Below are 19221 nucleotides of genomic sequence, written 5' to 3'. Positions count from 1 at the left end.
ATTTCTGGTTTCTTGGGTGGGCGGCGGTTCGTTGCTCTGCAATTCCGAAATTCCCCTTCAACTTGCACTTTTCGTCGGCCATTTCAGCTGACCTCCGCAGTTGCCGGGCCGCTTTTCATTAACCAAAAAACCATAAAGTTCGAAACGTAGCAGAAAAGTGCAGCAGTGGCCGCTGGAAGTGGGTCGTTTGCCCGCTGATCCACTTTCCGGAAGCCCTTATAAGCGGCGCACTCACCACCGCCGGCTTCAGTTGCTCTTTACCCGGCGGATCGCGCGTGGTGGTCACTACCGTTCTGGATTATCGTGGATATCAAATTCGGCCTTTGCGATTGCTTTTTGTGGATTTTTGTTTGAGTGAATCGCTGTAACCCGAAGCTCCTTGTTGCCCGGCCAATTTAACAAAGTGCTAAACATATAAATACAAATTTAAAGAAACTTAAAGAAAAAATCGGCAATTCTAGTTAAAAATGTGCAGCGATTAAGTGAATAGTATCAGAAAGAGAATCATCACAGTGAATAATGAATTACAACATGGATGGTATGTGTTTGTGTTACATTAAGATCTTAAAAATAACTTCCGTACTCGCTGGCATACAGAAATGAATATTTTTTGCATTACCCAATTAAAGTTTTCACCCACGTCTGTTAACATTTTGAGCATGAAAGTGAATTCCATAAAATGATCGAAAGTTCCAATTTATTTAGAACTTGGCTCAGCATTATTATAAAAATTATTGCGAAAGTGCTGAACAGGCCAGAAAGTGCTGACCAAAATAAATCATAAAAAGTGTGTAATTATGTATGTTGAAAATAAAAGTATGTAAACTGAGTTTTTATAAAAACTGCGAACAAGACAATAAACATACAAGTATGTAAACAGTTCAATACCTAAGCGATTCGCTAATAAAAAACGAACTTTTGTATGGTTGAGTCAATAACTAATTATTCTTGGTTAAGAAATTTTGTAACAATAATAATCTTGACCGGATTTCTTCAGAGATGGAGGCCACCAGGCTGCTGCGGCATCCGCGTCGTTGGTGGAGCATTGGTTTTGGCAAACGGATGGTGGCCATCTCGGTTCTGGTCATCATCGTGCTGCTATTCTCACTGATTTACCATGGCCTTGTGGTGGAGAAAATTGGTAAGTTTGTGAAAGAGTTTATCATATAGTTTAATTACTAATGAATCGTTCAAAGATCAAGTGCAGCAGATTGCAGCGTTGAATGCCAGGCACCAAGTGCTCTTTAATCAGCCTTTTGAGGAGGATCAGTCTGCCCTGATTGTGAGTCCTCAAACCTTGCACTTCAAACTGCTCGACGAGGATATGAACAAGGATATGGAGGATAGCAAAAACCGGAGAAGAAAGCACTTGAAGCAAATGCTGGTTAAGTTCCGGTTGAACAAGAAGCATCGCATGCGCCGTGACTTGCACGGACTGGATCTGCTGGATCCTGTCCGGATGGAGGCCAACCTGCAGCACCTGTACTCCAAGCTGCGAACCAAAAGGGCGAGAGAAGCTCTGAGCCAACTGGAGCATGAGTTTGTGCGGTGCAAGAAGCATACTCCGCAGGATTGCATGTCCGCCTTCCTGCGCATGTACAAAATGGCAAAGGAGGTTACCGAGAAAATGGAGAAGATGAAGGCCATTATGCGGGAGCAGCAGCCGAAGCTGGAATCAAGTATGGAGTCCAATGAAGAGAAGGGCACTTTCACACCGGCTGATCTGATTCAGGTGACAACTGCAGAAACCACAACGCCTGCGGTGAATGTCGCTGAAAAGCCAGCGAGGACTAAGATAAAACCTTCGAGGATCAGCTGGATCATCGATGGTCACGATCACGATGAGAGTCCAGTTTATACAGATGGTGCCCCCAAGAAAGAAACAACCAAGGCACCTGGGACCACCACTGCATTGGTTGAAAATACAACCACAAAAGTAGAAGCTACCGAAAGCTTGACTGTGGAGAGCACTACAGAGAAGATCAGCTGGATTCTGGATCACTTTGAAAAGCCCCAAGAGATTTTGCGTACTACTGAGGGACCAGGACAGCGAATCATTAGAAATGTAACCACTACCTCTATGAAATCCGAACTCGAAACGGAAACTACTAATAGTGATCACGTGCGCACCACGGAAAGCGGATTGGTGTTGAATATAACTACCGATGGACCACTGGAAACCAGGAACACCACCGCTCAGCGAAAGTTGTCTTTCGATTGGATTCTGGACGGAGAGGAAAATGTGGAGCCGGAAGTCAAAACCACCAACCCTACGACAACCACTGCGACAAGTGGTACACTCGAAACCACCATTGTCACCACAGAGTTGCCGAAAATAACATTCGATTGGATAATTGACGGCAGGGAAGTGGTAGAGCCGCAGGACACCACCACTGAAGCCGCTGGGACCACAGCTGGACAGCGTAAGATGCCATTCGATTGGATAATTGACGGAGAGGAAGTTGTCGAGCCACATGATAACGCCACCACCACAACCATCGCGACAACAGTGGCAATCAGCACAACTGAATTAAACGAGAGACTTCATAATACCACTGCCTATCCCACCAAGCCGAAACCGGTTAAGTTTGACTGGATAATCGATGGAGGAGAGGCCAGCGGTGAAGTAAGCAGTAGCTCCACCAGCCAACCAAAATTGACTACTAGGCAGGCGATCAGCAATTCAGACTCGCCACGATCACCGCACCCGCTGGACAATCCCACCAGCATCGAAAACATGCTGGAGAGCTTTGAGCAACACGAGGCGGAGAAACCCATTCTCAGGGTCCTGAACGGAAATGAGTCCTCCTCCTCCTCCTCACAAAACGTGACGGATGGCTACGAACGCCAGCTGTGGCTGAAGAAGTTTGAGGATCAGGCAAGTCCAAATCAAAACGAGCTGATAGATACTTTTGGAACCGCTTTGGATGCTAAGGTACTGGACAAAATGGGGCCCAAAATCAATCCGCTCAACGGGCACACTTGGAATGGTGAGATTGAATCCATTTTTGCTACGATATAAAAAGCAATATACTTTTCCGTTTACAGCTGCCGACGCCCAGATTCTAAGTCTTTGCGAACGAGTGGCTCTGCGGATGCGCAACAAAGTCGCTTCCATCTCAGACGGCGAGACTAAGGAGAAGGGTGAAACCTTCACGGCCTCACCCAGTGTACAGTTTACGAGTCGAGCTCCTGGCGGATTTCCAGTGTCCGGTGAAACAATGAAGGCCTCAGCACAGTTCATGTTTAACCCCAACTTCGGAATGCCCAGCATACCCGTTTGCTTCTATATGACGCCTGCCAATTTCCGTATGCCCATGTGGTCGAATACGCCCACATTTATGGGCATGCAGGGTGCGCACTTTGGCGGATCATCGAATCCCGGCGCCGGCATATTCTTTGTGCCTCAGCAATTTGGACCGAGCGGAAACTTTTTCGGAGGAAGTGGCGGATCCGGAGCCGGTGGCCAGGGTGCCAATATCTTCTCGAAGAACGCCTCACCACAGAAACCATCCAACGGGCAGCAACAGCAGGTCTACTGCAGCTACATGCAGAATCAAGCGGGTCAGGGAGCAGCACAATCGCAGACATCCAGTCAGCAGCAGCAGGGTGGACAGACGGCTTTCTCCAATGCCAACTTCAAGATGCGTCATGCCAATCAGTCAAGCGCCGCCAATCAACAGGGACAGATCATCTACGCCAGCTATGCAGGATTGCCACAACAACCCATTCAGGAGCGATCCAGGTGCCCAGAGCCCGATCAGTTGTCGTGCTTTGGTCAACAGGAGTGCATTGCCGCCTCCAAGTGGTGTGATAATGTGGTGGATTGTTCCGATGGCAGCGATGAGTCCGCCTGCACCTGTGCAGATCGCGTGGACGAAGATCGGCTGTGCGATGGTTATGAAGATTGCCCGATGGGCGAGGACGAACTGGGATGCTTTGGCTGCGAACCGTTGGCTTACTCCTGCTATGACAATCCAGAGGACTTTGCCAAACGCAATCGATCTACGATTTCCATGTGCTACAATCGACTGGAGCGCTGCGACGGATTCATGAACTGCCTGAATGGACGCGATGAGAAACAGTGCAGCATGTTGGTCACCGATGTGGCGGATCATATGGTGATTAATGCATATAGCTTGGATGGGATTTATTCTAAAACGTTTTCAAATCTTTTTCAGTCACACGGTGCATCTGCTTCTGAGGGCTATCTCTACCACAACTATCGCGGGGACTGGCATCCTGTGTGCAACAATGGCGAAAAGTGGGCGGCTTCGGCCTGCGAGATGGATGTCAACAGCCGTATGGGTCACTCAGCTTTCTTGAATGTCAGTTTCCAAAGCCTCACTTTACCTGGTCCTTTTATTGAGCCCTCCCTGCAAGCTGGAGTCCACTTTGCTCAGGCATGTCACGGACGCAATAGCCATGATTCCCTGGTAGATCATGTGGCCTATGTCAAGTGTCCTCCGATGCAGTGCGGCCTGCCCTCTAAAACATCCATGTTGGAACACTCGAAGAGAGCAAAAAGAACGGTATCGGACTCGAAGGAAATCGTTGGCGATGGCCGCATCGTTGGTGGAAGTTATACAAGTGCACTCCAATGGCCATTTGTGGTTGCTATCTATAGGAATGGAAAGTTCCATTGCGGTGGAACCATTTATTCTGATCGTTGGGTGAGTTAGAAGATTTATACTTTACTTAAATATATTTACTTATAAATATTTTCTATAGATCATAAGCGCTGCGCACTGTGTCATCAACTATGGAAAGTACTTTTATGAAGTGCGCGCTGGTCTCCTGCGGCGCACTAGTTACTCACCCGCCACTCAGATCCAGCCCGTCTCCCATGTGGTTGTGCACCAAGCCTACGAGCGGAGAAGCATGCGCAACGATCTCTCTCTGCTCCGCCTGCTTAATCCGCTGCAGTTCAATCGTTGGGTTAAACCTATTTGCCTTCCCGACAAGGGAAGAACCACTTTAGGAGACGATTGGATCTGGGGCCCTGTGGAAAATACACTGTGCACGGTGGTTGGTTGGGGAGCCATTCGAGAGAAGGGTCCAAGCAGTAAGTACTAAAGCCATGTACAAATTACTTATTATGTTAACCCGTACTTACTAGGTGATCCGATGCGTCAGGTTGTTGTGCCGATACGAAAGAAATGCACTGATCCCGAAGATCAGGCTTCAGAGGACATTTGTGCGGGCGATCCAGATGGAGGTCGTGATGCCTGCCAGGGTGATTCGGGTGGGCCGCTCTTCTGTCGCAGCGTCTCTAGCCCAGATGAGTTCTATCTGGCCGGAGTGGTAAGTCACGGCAATGGCTGTGCTCGTCCCCAGGAGTTTGGAGTCTACACGAGGGTCACTCTCTACCTGGACTGGCTGGAAATGGCCACCACTCCACAACTGTTGCCCAAACTTCAGCCTCTTCAACTCTGTCCCGGATTTATCTGCGTCTGGGGTGGCAAGCGGTGTATTGCCAAACGGCAGCGCTGCGATCGCAACGTGGATTGTTTGGGTGGCGAGGATGAGGTGGGATGTACCTACAACTTCTTGCCAGATATGGTGGGTGGAGTTCGACAGAACTTCAGCACCACAACTGAGAGTGACTATCATCCTGAAAAGAGTAAAATGCGGGAAATTATTCCCATTGAAGATGAAGATTTAAAGGCGGAACAAGACGATGAAGAGTTGTGGGAAAGCACAACGTCTTTGGAGCAAATAGAAACCACAGAGGGTCCGATGGACTTTGCTTTAACTGAACAAGTTACCTTAACGACCTCAGATGATATATCAGTAACAGAAGAAACCACGAGTACAGATTTTACAGTGAGTGATCCAGCCACTAGTCCTTCTACTCTAATGCCGTCGACGGGAAATCCTTCAACTTCGTTGCCATCCACAAGTGCGCCCCCTAATTTTGCACCCACAAATATGGAAACATCAACATTAGTATCTACTACAATTGAGTCTCAAGCTTCAACCTTACCAACAACTGTTGCCCAAACTTCGACTATGCCCACTTCAACTGAGGACTTGAAGAAACTCACTGATTTGGTAACTGAATTTATAGAGAGCACGACCTTTGAGGCCACAATGGATGTGGTGACGACTACTCCTTCGCTAACCACAACAGAACCTCCAAAAACAGCAACAACAGAGGGAGTGAAGGATACAACAACCACAGAAGATACAACCACAACTAGCAGCATTGTAACCTTTACCACCACGCCCTTAGCCACAATCTCGACTACAATTCCAACCACTGTAACCACATTAGCACCAACTACCACTACAGAATCCGCAAAGACGACGACAACGCAAAGTAGCAGCGCACATTCTCAAAATGATCACGTACAAATTCCTAACAAATTTGTGTGCAAGAAGTGGGTTGCCTGTGCGTTATAAATTATATTTTATTGTAATGCTCGTTTTTATATACTTCACAGGATGCCTCAAATTGTGGATATTATGATGCGTTGTGATCGAAAAGTGGACTGCGAGGATGGAACTGATGAACTGGAGTGCACATGCAGGGATTACCTAAAGGGATCTCTAAAGAGTCTCATTTGCGATGGCAAGGCAGATTGCGAGGACCTCACGGATGAACAGGACTGCTGTAATGACAGATCAATATAATTTAGTACTTTGTATTTAAAACCCTTTTTTTGTAGTGGAATGTCAATCTAACGAGTTCCGTTGCCCGCTGTCCAAAACATGTTTGCCGTTGAGCAAACGCTGCGATAATGAAGTGGATTGCAAGTTTAAGGAAGATGAAAAGGATTGCTGTAAGTTGAGAAATATCTTTTAATACTATATAATTAGGTTGAATATCCTTTTCAGTTGCTTTGACCAATGGCCACGATGTGCACTTCGACGTGCACCAGCAGCCCAAGTTCAGCAGCACGGGAATCTTCTCCAGAAATGGCCATGGCGTGTGGCGCGTAGTCTGTGCGCACGAGACGGGCTATCACGAGCACCAGGCCAACACAGCAGATGCAGTGTGTGCTCTGCTTGGATTCAAGGGTGCGCACTACTTCAACAGCTCCGAGTTTGTGAGCCAGCAGGAAATGCACCCCATTACACCAGAGTTAAAGGGAGGCAGGAACCGCATGGCAGCTCGAATTCATTCCATGCTCGGTGACAATATTCAATTCACTGAGAACGAGGTCATAATACCTGAACTGGGACCGCCATCCGCTGCAAGACCAGAGAAGGATCGTCTGTTGCCCCGGAAGTGTGTCGGCATCTACGTGGAGTGCAATCCCTATTCCAATAAAACCACACCCCTAAAAACATTCAGTGCTGGACAAGCTGTCAAGGAAAAGCCCATTGAACAGGTACCTGTCCTATCGCCCACTATCGAGACGCACAACACTCCGAATGTGCACTTTAAGCCGCAAATTCCGGCGGTGGTCGTGAATAAAAAAGACGAAATATTGGATCGTCTGGACAAACTGATCAAGAGTAAGAAAAATAAAACCATACTGGTTAATGAGGAGCTCCATGAAGCCATCGAGGAGCTGCACTGGCCCTGGTTGGCAGATGTCTATATGAATGGCGATCTCTGGTGCATCGGTGTGCTGATTGACAAACATTGGGTAATGGTCCACGAGAGCTGCCTGTCTGGCATCGATTTGGAGACTCACTACGTCAGCGTTTTGCTGGGCGGTGGCAAAACAAAGCGATCGGCCCACAGGAGCAATCACGAGCAGATTCGACGTGTGGACTGCTTTGAGGGAGTGCCCAAATCCAATGTACTACTTCTGCATTTGGAGCGACCAGTGCGCTTTACCCATCATGTGTTGCCTACCTTCCTGCCTGACAGGTGAGTTAATTAATTGGGTTTAAACATTTCAGGACCGTAGTTAATTAATGTTGTTTTTGCAGCTCCCATCAAAATCAAAGCGATGCGAGGCAGTGCATCAGCGTGCTTCATGACGACGCCACAGGACGCATCAAAACAGTAGCCATTACACGGATACACAATGCTACCAACTGTGATTCCTGCTACAAGCTGCAGGAAAAGCAACCACCGGCCCATCTGATGCGCCTGTTAAATGTGAGTGCCGAGGATATGGCCTCCATTTCGGAGGAGGTGGAACTCATTAACGGCGTGGCCCCCACAGAGCTACCGGCCATTACCAAATTCACCAGCTGCAACCAGTTTGGGCTGAAAAATGTGAGCGATTCACATCACAATCCTAGCGATCAGGGTGTATTGGTTTGTCGGGACTCGCACACCGGCTGGTTCCCAACGGCCTTATTTAACTACAACAATTCCGATTGCCACAGTTTTAAACAGCCATTTGGTATTAGAACGTTGGAACTAGTATACAAATCGCTGCAGGATATCATAGGTAAATCGTTCATGGCCTAAAAACACTGCTAACATTAATTTAAATTCCCCAACAGACAAACCCAGCTGCAAAATGCTGCTACCGGCCCCGGAATGCACCACCCATCGTTGCCTGCTGGGTACCTGTTTGCCGCAGGCTGCGATGTGCAATGGTCGATACGATTGTCATGATGGCAGTGATGAAGATGAAACCAAATGCCGACAGCAAAAGCAGCAGTGTGCCCCTGGCGAGATGAAGTGTCGGAGCAGCTTCAAATGCGTGCCGAAAAGCAAGTTTTGTGACCACATATCTGACTGCGAGGACATGACGGATGAGCCGACCATTTGCAGTTGCTTCACATATCTGCAGTACGTTTAAGGCAAGGAAATGTTTAGGTTTTCATCACATTACAATTTATGTATTTTATAGAGCCACTGATCCCTCAAAGATATGTGATGGTAAGCGAAATTGCTGGGACAAAAGCGACGAGAGTTCAGTACTGTGTAACTGCACAGCCGATCACTTTCAGTGCAGTTCGTGAGTGTTATAAGTCAAACTTAAATCGCAGTTTCATTTAATAATTTATTTATAAATTTAAAATAGCTCTCCTGAAGATTGCATTCCACGGGATTTTGTGTGTGACAAAGAGAAGGACTGTCCCAATGGAGAGGATGAGCGGTATTGCTTTGGCATAGAGCACCCATTGCATCTGCAGAAGAAGGATTTCTGGTCCAACAGTCAGCACACGTATGCATTGCACTTTAATCTTTGGAAAGCAAACCCATTTAATGAACGTTAATTTTTAGGCAACCGGAGAAAGCTCCACAGTACGGTCAAGTTATTGAACAGACCTATGGCATCTGGCATACGAAATGCTTTCCAAAAAGTAAACCCCCACAAGTGGATGAGGTGCGTGAAATATGCAAAAAGTTGGGCTACAATCCATATAGGCAGCCCAGTTATCGATTGATTGACGATGAGGAGAACAAAGCCGTGCACACCTACGAGTTGGCGGATAGGCAAGGACGAAGTTTCAGTAATGAGTCGCTGATGGGCAAATATCGCGACTCAACGAAGGCGTTAATTATCAGCAAATTCTCGCCACTTCAACTGAATGATCGCCTTACGTTGTTCCTCAAGTCCAGCAGACCGATTGCCGAGTTGGTCAGGTGGAATGCCACCGACTCCAGCATGTGCTACAGACTGGAGATCAGATGTGCCTGAAAGATAACATGACAACATTTACTTGGTAAGAGGTTCTTTCGTACTCTCGTGATAGTCCTTTTGTGCGTTTTAGTAGCAAATAAATGCGAGAGCTGTACACATTTTATTAATAACTTGGTTTTATTTTAATTTCATTTTATTTTTTATCAGTTTGCGCTCGCATATTGTTGCATGACTTTTACTTTTGTTTGATTTTTATTTCAAGCTTGGAATCTTCGGTACTTTCGTAATTTTAGTTTAACAAACGAGTATATAAATGTAAAAAATCGCATTGGTTGTTATGCCAAAATTCAAACAATGTAATTAATTAATGCACTTAATTAGTGTTGGGTTTCCTTTAAATTCGTTTAAAAGACATAGGTAATCGTATATTAAGATTAGTTGTTTATGAAAGAAGGTACTTGAGAATTATAAGTAATCGCACCTCTTAAGAGCAGTTAAGAAATATTTTGGAAATAAGTTAGGCTCTCTGGCGCATCGTTGGTAATATAATAATAGGTATTAGTATAAATAGTAGGGGCTTAAAGATTTTTAACGTCAGTTTAGGGAATGTATAAGAGTACCTACATAATTAAATGTATTCATAAGTCTTTGGCGCTGATTAGGATTACGTTTTCGTGAGAATTTCTAGGAGGTAATTTATGTATAATTCATTAGATAAACGCAAACGTTAGTTGGGACTTGGGTTAGGCAAAATACTTTTAAAGTTATTCGGTTTCGTTTGATTAATGTCAAAATCGCTTTGTACAATAAATAATTTCGATTTTATAATTTTAAATTGAATCACAAATGCCATTAAAGTATTATAAGTATGCATAGGTAAATGCTTAGACTAGTGTTAATCCTTTCGATTGGCGATTGGTTAGTTAGTGTGCGTTTTATATGAACCATGTGTGCGTTTCTATACCCAGTACTTTGATTGAATGAAGTATCAAAACTGCTTATCAGAAAAAAACCCATTACAAATCAGCAGAAAATCGGACTATGATGTAGAATGCGAGATTACTTTGTTTACTTTGTGCTATCTTGCAAAAACCTCTATATTGTAAAGCACTGCTGTAAGTACTGGGTATCTAATAGTCGGTGCTCTCGACTATAGCATTCCATCTATTTGTATATAGTGAGCGCATTGAAAAGCGATGCATGTGTGTAGATTTTCGGTAGAGAGTGGAGTCCTCTGATTAGTTTCTAGGATTGGATGTAATAGCACAGGCAAACTGTTTTCAACACAACCTTTGACAATTCTAAGTTTAGGAGTATATAGGTTCGTAGAGTTCGGAAGAAAGCGTAATAATGGTAAAATTTTTGGAGCCCAATGGCTAGTCTATGCTAATGTTAAGCTTCAATTTTGTTCGTCTCGTTGCGCGCAGGGCAAATTAATTTTATGTTTACGTTGTCATGAAACACAGCAGTTTATATATTTACATATCTAACCTACTCAATTACGCTTATGATTTTATTAACATTACTAACTACGATGTCTTTATGTTTCCGTTTTCTAAAATCTTAATGGAATAGTTGGTGCGTTTTTATTTACAAATTGATTTGTTCTAGTTGTTCTCATAGTATATGGTATTTTAAAGCTTATGAAGAGTTAGTAGATTTCTTTGGATGAATTCAGATTCATTGATTGATTTGACTACGGATTTTCAGGAAGCTAAACATCCACGTACCAAATAAACTGTCGTTGTAAGGATGTGATGGTAAGTAGATGATTTTTGGTTTATTTAAGTGATACCGGATAGTGATTCATAAAAACTTTAACAATTTTATCGCCAAAATCTTAATTTTGCCAATGGTCCTAGGCAATTTTTTCGTGTGGTCTTCCGCATACAAATTTTCGAGCAGTTCTTTGAACCAATTTTACACATTTTTGGCCAAAACGTAGGCTCTACGTTCTACTGGGAAATGCCAAAAGTGAGCCAACTAAAAATTTGGGGTAAATAATTGTCAAACTCATAAGGGGATAATAGTCAATAAATAATTCATATATTTTGCTAAAACTTGCACACACAATAGTTGCCTTAGGCGTAAAACAAATCTCTCACTTGCAATAAATAACTAAAGATTAAACATAAAATAATGGTATTAGCTCTAAAGCAGCAGGCGTTAGATAATTCTTGTTCAGTTTTGTGAATCGTCAAACTGTGGCTTATGCTAATTAATCGTATAATAAACAACTAAACGTTTTAGTTAACATAAAGAAAAATATAAAGTTGAATTCACACAACATGTGATGCGTCCACAAAATCATTTCTTACTTTGACTACAACATTTCGATCACCTGAACTTCTTTAGCTAAAAGGCGAACCTTTATTTGTTTTCTAATTTGAGGGAGCTAAGTTAAGTTGAGTTTCCGTTTTCCCCCTGTCTCTTCACTGATTTCGGCGAAGTCCTTAAGTTTATTTCCGCTCTGTCTTTTCCTCAGTTAAGGTTGGTGGCGTGTTTTCCTGGGTCCTAACCAAATGCGATGGCAATTGCATGTTGAGTGGGTCGTTGATCCTTCTGAGATTGTACTCCAGCTCCGCTGACTTTCGCTTCAGTTCGTTGTAGTGCTCCACATCGAACTGAACCTTTTTGGCGTTTCTGTAAAGGGTAAGCGAGAATTCGCGGTTCTTCACATCCTCCATCATGTATTCCTAAAAGGGTAAAAGATATTCAATTCATATTTCCAGTGTATTGAAAGTTCGGCAATAAACGTACCCTCTTGGTTACACAATAGTAGGCATACATTGCCATTGTCGTCCCGTAGGTAACAAAATAGGTAACGGGCTCCATAATATCCCAAGAGTATTCCCACCAAGTCAGGCGTGCCAAGATGCCAAACTGCACCGACATCAGGCCCAGACCCATCCAAGTCATAAAGTTGGTACGACGAGCAGCCTTTTTGCTCAGTTCCAGTTTTTTCTAAAGGAGCAGTACGTTTTAAAACCAATTATATTTGAACTTATGAGAACTAACCTCTTCCAGCGGTTCTAGTTCATAGCGTAGGGTCTCCAGTTCTTTGGCCAGTTGATTGCTCTTCTCTAGCTGGTATTCTCCGACGTTGAATGCCTCGTAGAGCTGCATATGTTGTACACATTAGTTAAAATTCAATAAAGTGTACAAAGCTATACTTCACCTGAGCAATAACCTTGCGGACATCACCCACTTTGTCCATTGATTCCAATGTGACCTTGTCACGCTTTGGAGGATTCACATCCAATGTGCGATTGTTGATTTGTATGCTGTAATTTCACAGAATTAATGCATTGATTAATTTACAAATGGTAGAGTAATCCACCTAAATGAGTCATCCAGCAAACTTTCGATGGTGCAGGACGATGCGATTCGCACACCATGCCTGTTGATCACCGCAGCTCGATCGATGCCTCGATCCTCAGCTCTGAGCATGGCTAGCAGATCTCCAACGTTGTGGGAAATCGGTTTCAGGGCAAACTGGCAGAGTTCATTGCGACTGGGAAGTCGTACAGTCATGTGTGGCATGCCATTCACGTATTCCACATAGATGTCTTCTAAAAATACATAATACATTTGATATATATATATCAATAACTCCACTAGAAAATAGATTGAGAGAACAAAGCCTTAGGGAATCGGCAGACATTCCTAGTTGTACATTTTCCGCTGGCGTTCTAGCAAACTCCCTTCACTTCCCCAAACAGTTTCACCAGTCGGATGTGTGCCACACTGTGATGCAGTTTTCCTCGCTTTTAATTAACCAAAAGCCACTCAAGGTTGTTCGCCAGCCTGGCTCAATTCGAATGCAGTTAGGCGTTCGAATTGCTCGCTGAGGCGTAACTCCTGGCACGCCTCTTTTGAGAAGAAGGTGCAACAAAGCCCAGTCAGCAGGCAGTTTGGGCTTGAAAATACATAGATGACATAGTGGATTTTGACAAACATTTCAATTAGCGGCATATAATCGCATTCCAGCTGCAGCTTCCCCCTGAAAATGATACGCAGTTTCGGGTAGTGAGGCGGCCAAGAGAAAAGTTTTCACTTTGTCGCATGTGGGATTTATGCAGCCATGAAGTAGCACAAACATATATTTATCTGTATCGCTGCCACTCATGCAAGCAGCCAGCGATGCAACCACACGCCAATGCAACCACCAACACAGCACCACCAACATCTGATGAAGATTTTCTTCTCATAACTTACACGTAGAGAAATTACTAGGAATGTGGGTTAACGGATTAAATGTTTAAAGAGGTAATACTTATTTATCAGGCAAGCTTAAAAATATAGATTATTTTCTTGCAATTACTTTGATCTTAAGATAATGAATACTTTCAAGATTTAGAAATCACTAGATAATATCTAGTAGATATGATACAAATCGTAGGTAAAGGAAAACATATTTTCTATATAACTCCATCACATTTCTGTCTGTAATTTCTCCCTGTGTATTAGTTTAAGTCGCCTTTACCTACTGGGCTTGATTGTGAGTGTTAGCTGGGTCTGTTCAACCCATTAGCAATTGTAGTCGGCGCCAAATGTGGGTAAGTAGTGTTGTTACTGTTGCTGTTGCTGTTGCAGCTTGGCTAACCGTCGAAGTCGATGAAGAAGTTGGTGCTCATTGCTCGCTGGCTTCTACAATGATGATTATTTTCATGGACTTTGATTTTTTGGGATTTTAAACATTTTATGTTTTCTTTTTCTTCGCTGCTGCTTTGCCTCCTCCGTAGGCTCTTCTGCTTCTGTTTCTGCCTTGGCTTCGGCTTTTATTGATAGTTTCAGATTTTTGTTTTAATTTTCAGTTAACTTTCAGATTTTCGCGCTAGCAGACGTGTGCGTCTCTAACTCTCGACGTTTGAGTGGCGGATAATTTGTGTGTACGTGGCAGTCAAGACAGCAGTAAATGCAATATTTAATATTATTCTCAATTGAGCGAGAAGCTGTGAAAATATATATCGAGTGTGGTGGTAACAAATAGATTTATTGGACTGTTATCGTGCGGACACCAGTTGTTGAAAGAGACATTCTTCGGGTGGTAAATGAAGAGGCCATATACAAGCTATGACAGCCGTCAGCAAAATGTAATAAAGTTTGTGCTGCTGTCACAGATTTTGCTGGCCCACACAAAAAAGAAAACACTAAAAACATAAAGGAAAAACTATGCAACTACCTTCAATACCTGTGCATATATGTACATACATACATGTGTACATATATCATATATGTGGTCACAAGTTCTGAGCAAAACACGAACCAGAACCGCAGGCAGCAAACGTGCTAACATTGATAATGCCATGTCAGATGTTCGCCCACGGCTTCGCTTTGATAGGCCGCAACTTTGCTTCATCAAAACTTAATAGCCAGTTTCCGCATCCCTGCCAAAACAAGGCTAACAAGTGTCAGGCAACTCGCACAAAAACCCAGCCACAGTGTACAGTGTACAGTGTAGAGTGTATAGTGCATGAGTGGAAACACGTGGTTGGCAAACCAAATGAGGCCAGAGTTTAGACCTGAACGAGGCGACCGCTTCCGTTCGCTTCCGGAAATGCAAGCGGCAATCAGCCCACAAATTTATAACAGTCGCCGCCTTTTCGTGTGGCACGTTGTTGCAAATGCACAGGGGCAAAGATCAGATCAATCATTTCCTTGTTGGGGGAACAGTATATTAAGCTGTAGCAGAGCCCATGAAACAAATCTAAATCTTAAGTTCACTTTACGTATTCTTAGGGACAAAGGATACAGGGCAATGGGGTTCAGGTAAAGTGGATTGGTAGAGTTTTCCGAATTAAACCCAGCACTAAAGTTTCGTTTTCTCGATAAGGTTCTTGCCTCACTCCACCTCATAGCTTAAATTATATTTTTCTAGTTCACGACGCAATCTCGAAAAATGTCCTGTAACAAATGTGTTGCAGACTTTCGGGTTGCCGTGATTTCCATATGTGAGTGGAAAACTGCGAGCGAAATATCTGAGCTGAGGCAAGTGTTGGTGCGTGTGGGTGTGCATGAGCATTGCATGATTACATGGCCGTGTCCTTTGCCTTCCGCACACCCTCTGCAATGCCGGCAAAAATCGTCCTTTGTGCATTATTAAAAATTCCGGCAACCGCCGCCTCGTGTTTGCATATTTTTTTGTGATTTAATTTTTTTTGTCGTACATTTTCAACAAGTTTTGCGTGCCAGGTTTTCGCCCCACCTTCAGCCTGCCTGTTTTGTGTGTGCCCCTGCATTTAAATCAAATTAAAAAAGCCGCACCCCAGAGCGGCTGACAACATTAAATAAGTGCATGCATAAAATATTCGACCAAAACATACGCTTAAATTGAACGATAAAAAAAGGGGAAAAATCACGCCAAACTAAAAGGACACAGGAAGCGCAGGATCGAGCGATTAGCGGGTAAGTTGGGGCGTGGTTTAGAGCTGAATGGCAATGACAAAGTGAAGACCACAAGGTTTTCCGTGCTCCAGGCGACATTTCCGTTTTGTATTCTGTTTTTTACCTTTTTTATTGTTGCTAATTACACTAGTTTACCAAGCTTAAATTTCAAGAATGCCAATTTTAAAAGCTGTCGTAGTTGAAAATTCTGAATATGAAATAATTTCTAAGCAGCCACCTCAGTTTTAATTACTTCCCGCGCACAAAGTTTATATTTTGTGGTGCAATGCTTTCAAAATAAAAACTTCTGCATATTTTGTTTCTTCCAAGAAAGCTCAACTACAGCATTTTAATGGCCATTTAATGGCAGAACGAATGTAAACTAGTGTCTGGGGATTTTAATCGGCCCGAGTTTTACCTACCATTTTGTTGAACAGTGTTTTTGGGGGCGGCAGAAGTCGTGTTGGAATTATTTACGAGCTCCCCAATGAACACCTCCGGCGACAAATTGGAACCTGTTGTTCTTGGCAACGTTGTGTTGGCACTGCAGGTGGCGGATCTTGTTAGCCGTTCGACTAGCTCTTGTTTTCGGCCCGATGCACTCAGTCCGAGGGCTTTTAGCCGCGTCCTCAGCTCGGTCAAAGTGAGTCGCGTGTTATCTGGGTTGATGGTAATGAATATGTGTAGGCATGGGCAGAGGCGCAAAAAAGTAGGTGATGAAATAAAAAAGGAGATACGAAAAAAGAAATTAAACAGAATTTTCCATCAGTGGGCTTGGCCTAGGTGCCAAAATGACAGGTCCTCCTTTCAGTTTTTCATTTTTAAACAATTTTTTTTTATTTTTGGTAATGAACAAAAAGCAAGCAGCACAAAAAGGTAGCCGAAGGAGTCTCGCCCACAAAAAGCGCAGTAAAAATGATGGCACGTGCAGTTAACGCCGCAAAAATGCACATAAAAAAGCGAGTTGAAAATGTGTTTAAACAAAAATAAAAAATACAGCAGGGAAAAACAGACGTGAATGGCGAAAAATGTTGATGGAGCATTCGCATTCGAGGGAAAAGCTGGGAAAAATAAAAAAATAAAGGAGCCTCTGGCTTGTCACAACATTTTCTTTATCGGACCCGGAAATGACACGCACACACAAAAAATGAGGGGCGGTAGAATGGGAGTGTGGGCGTGGGCGGGGCAGTAGGCGTGACCGAAGACCATCAAAAGAAATGCAGGCACATTAAATTTAATGCCATTGTCACTCTCCAAATTAACACAATGAATGGCAGCCTCTGTTGCCTTCGGTTTGATTGCCTTGAAAAGGCTGAGTGAGATAAGATGCTTTCCGAAGTGCAAGTAACCAAGGCAAAGTGGTGAATAATAAATGTTCTAGAAATTGTTCCTTTAACGCCACTGCGAAATCGGTTAGTTGCTTAAAACTTAATTTTTATTTAATAAGCCAGCAGAGTTACTACATTTTACGCAGAATTAAGTTTGTTCAATATCCCATTTTTTTTTAGCAACTAATCTAATTTCCTATACACTGCTCGTTTTCCTGTCGCCTAAATTATGTGGCCACAGTTAAACTTTATGCCGCCCCATCTAAGCGGATAAAAGCACTTCATCCTGCTTTACATTACTTAAATTAAGCAAGGGCGAAACCGAGAGCCAAAAACAAAACATAAAATAAAATGGTAAAACTTTGTAGGAGGAAAGGGAAAATATGCGTAAGCCGAGGGCAAACTGATACAAAAAGCCCCATTTCAACAACATTCGGGCATCCATAAAGCATCGATGCGCCTTTAAGCTCATAAAATATTTATGAAATTGCAGGACAGCGGAAAATCTTTTGAAATATCCACTTTTATTTGGCCCTTTATTATGGTGCGTGTTTGTTTACTTTCAATGTCAGCAGTAAAATCCCTGATTTTCCAAACCAAAATTATATGCCTGAAAATCGATGATTGCTTATTTTCAGCGTATGACAATATTACTTAGTTTATATTCCGTTAAGCTGGAAGACAACTAATTTTTGTAAAGATTTATTTTCAAGTTTGATGCTACTTCAAGTCCGCCAGGTAACAGCCTTATTAAAGAAAAAAAAGTCCACGAAAAGCGCTGAGAGTTCTGCGGGAAACTCAACAAGCTTGGGTGATTCCGTGGGTGGTGTTTTGTGCGGTGTGTTGGCATACAAAAGTGAAAGAGAGGGTACCGCAAAAACCGCAACCACAACCGCTTTGCGGGCATTGTGTTTTTGCATTGTGCTTAGGCCTTTTAATATTTCACTGCATTTGCTCCTATTTTATTCACCTTGATCCCATTCTGCGCCATAAGCCAAAGGCAACTGCGGAGTTTGCACAATAATCCCAAACTGCGGGCCAAGACAAACAGCGCGTAACAAAGTGCTGGGGATGCAGGCAACTTCAATGCAGCTTGCTCGAGTGTCTGGCGCACAAAAGTAGGCAATGCCTTTGCACATTTTTTTTTTTTTTGGAGCTGCACATTCGCAGAACTCAAGGACAGAATCGGTGGCTGGCACATAGGATATATTTATGACCATGAACACGTTGCCATTTATGGTCCACGGCAGTGGGAATCTGTTTTTAGAGGCTCCATTAAAAATTGAAATGATCTATAAGTGCAAGGCGGGCCTAGCAGGGTCACAGAATATGGTATGCTTTTTACTGAGCATAATGCATTTGTCTTGTTTAGGACACAACTTTAATATTCCATCTATAAAATGTAAAAACAAGGCGGCAGAGTAAATTTGTTAGATGTGCTGGCTATAATTTGGTTTTTAGTAGTGCTAAAAGTTGATGATGATAAGACATGACGTAGATATTTTGGATAATGTGGAATAAGAAAACATTTTAATTTAAATAAGATAAAGGCTTTAAATTACACATTTTCTGACAACGCAGTTTAAACATTTCATCACAGTCTTTATAATAACCGACAAATAACTTCGCATATCCTGTGCAATGCTATTAAATTTGAGTCAATGCAAGTCTTTTTTCAGACTTTTCTCTGTCGCCCAAAATCGATTTTCTTGCACTTTATAATTCACTGCTTTTTAAAACAATGTACTGTGTGAAATCTCCGCTTTGAGGCGCCCAACTCTGCTCCTCTCACCTTGGACTGTGGACGCACAGGGCGGAAATTGTGTTTTTCCCACTACACTGATTGCCACTGTACGAGTATGTGCGGCATGTAATTCCCGGACCGGTGGGAAAACAAGACAAGAATCCCCAAGAACGCTTCGTTGAACTCTTTAAGCACTTCACATGGGCGACACAACGAGGACATTGCGGCCGTCGAGTGGCAACACTTTGAGTGGCCCAAG

General features: G+C 43.3%; 2 protein-coding genes across 10 annotated transcripts in view; one reads left to right on the top strand and one right to left on the bottom strand.

Moving 5' to 3' along the window:
• Positions 1-72: 72 nt before the first annotated feature.
• On the top strand, positions 73-11385 carry LOC6533215 (serine protease nudel). 2 transcript variants are annotated; one of them, XM_039374495.2, is made up of 16 exons: positions 73-538; positions 998-1141; positions 1197-2990; positions 3049-4121; positions 4182-4673; positions 4732-5065; positions 5120-6383; positions 6447-6616; positions 6672-6785; positions 6841-7825; positions 7888-8357; positions 8413-8704; positions 8766-8873; positions 8940-9083; positions 9143-9585; positions 11214-11385. In XM_039374495.2, the coding sequence occupies exons 1-15, from the start codon at positions 520-522 to the stop codon at positions 9558-9560; spliced, it is 7821 nt and encodes a 2606-aa protein (XP_039230429.1). In that variant the 5' UTR covers positions 73-519; the 3' UTR covers positions 9561-9585; positions 11214-11385. The 2 variants fall into 2 exon arrangements, with proteins under 2 accessions (XP_039230429.1, XP_002093941.1); XM_002093905.4 differs by lacking the exon at positions 11214-11385 and having other exon boundaries at positions 9143-9670.
• A 142-nt stretch (positions 11386-11527) lies between these two features.
• Positions 11528-19221, bottom strand: part of LOC6533212 (calcium uniporter protein, mitochondrial) — a 43452-nt gene continuing 35758 nt past the window's right edge. For 6 of the 8 annotated variants that reach the window (XM_039374497.2, XM_039374499.2, XM_039374500.2 and 3 more), the window contains exons 4-9: positions 16313-16549; positions 12844-13075; positions 12682-12787; positions 12522-12623; positions 12264-12467; positions 11528-12199 (exon numbers count right to left, since the gene is read on the bottom strand). In XM_039374497.2, coding sequence (XP_039230431.1) covers positions 11963-12199; positions 12264-12467; positions 12522-12623; positions 12682-12787; positions 12844-13075; positions 16313-16549 — 1118 coding nt within the window. In that variant the 3' untranslated portion in view covers positions 11528-11962. The remainder of the gene's footprint in view (positions 12200-12263; positions 12468-12521; positions 12624-12681; positions 12788-12843; positions 13076-16312; positions 16550-19221) is intronic. The other 2 variants (XM_039374503.2, XM_002093902.4) reach the window with 1 other exon arrangement.

The sequence above is a fragment of the Drosophila yakuba genome, chromosome 3L, assembly GCF_016746365.2.
Source record: "Drosophila yakuba strain Tai18E2 chromosome 3L, Prin_Dyak_Tai18E2_2.1, whole genome shotgun sequence".
Classification (NCBI taxonomy): domain Eukaryota; kingdom Metazoa; phylum Arthropoda; class Insecta; order Diptera; family Drosophilidae; genus Drosophila; species Drosophila yakuba.
The sequence above is the reverse complement of the archived record's forward strand: the minus strand, read 5'-3'. Positions and strand labels throughout refer to the sequence as shown.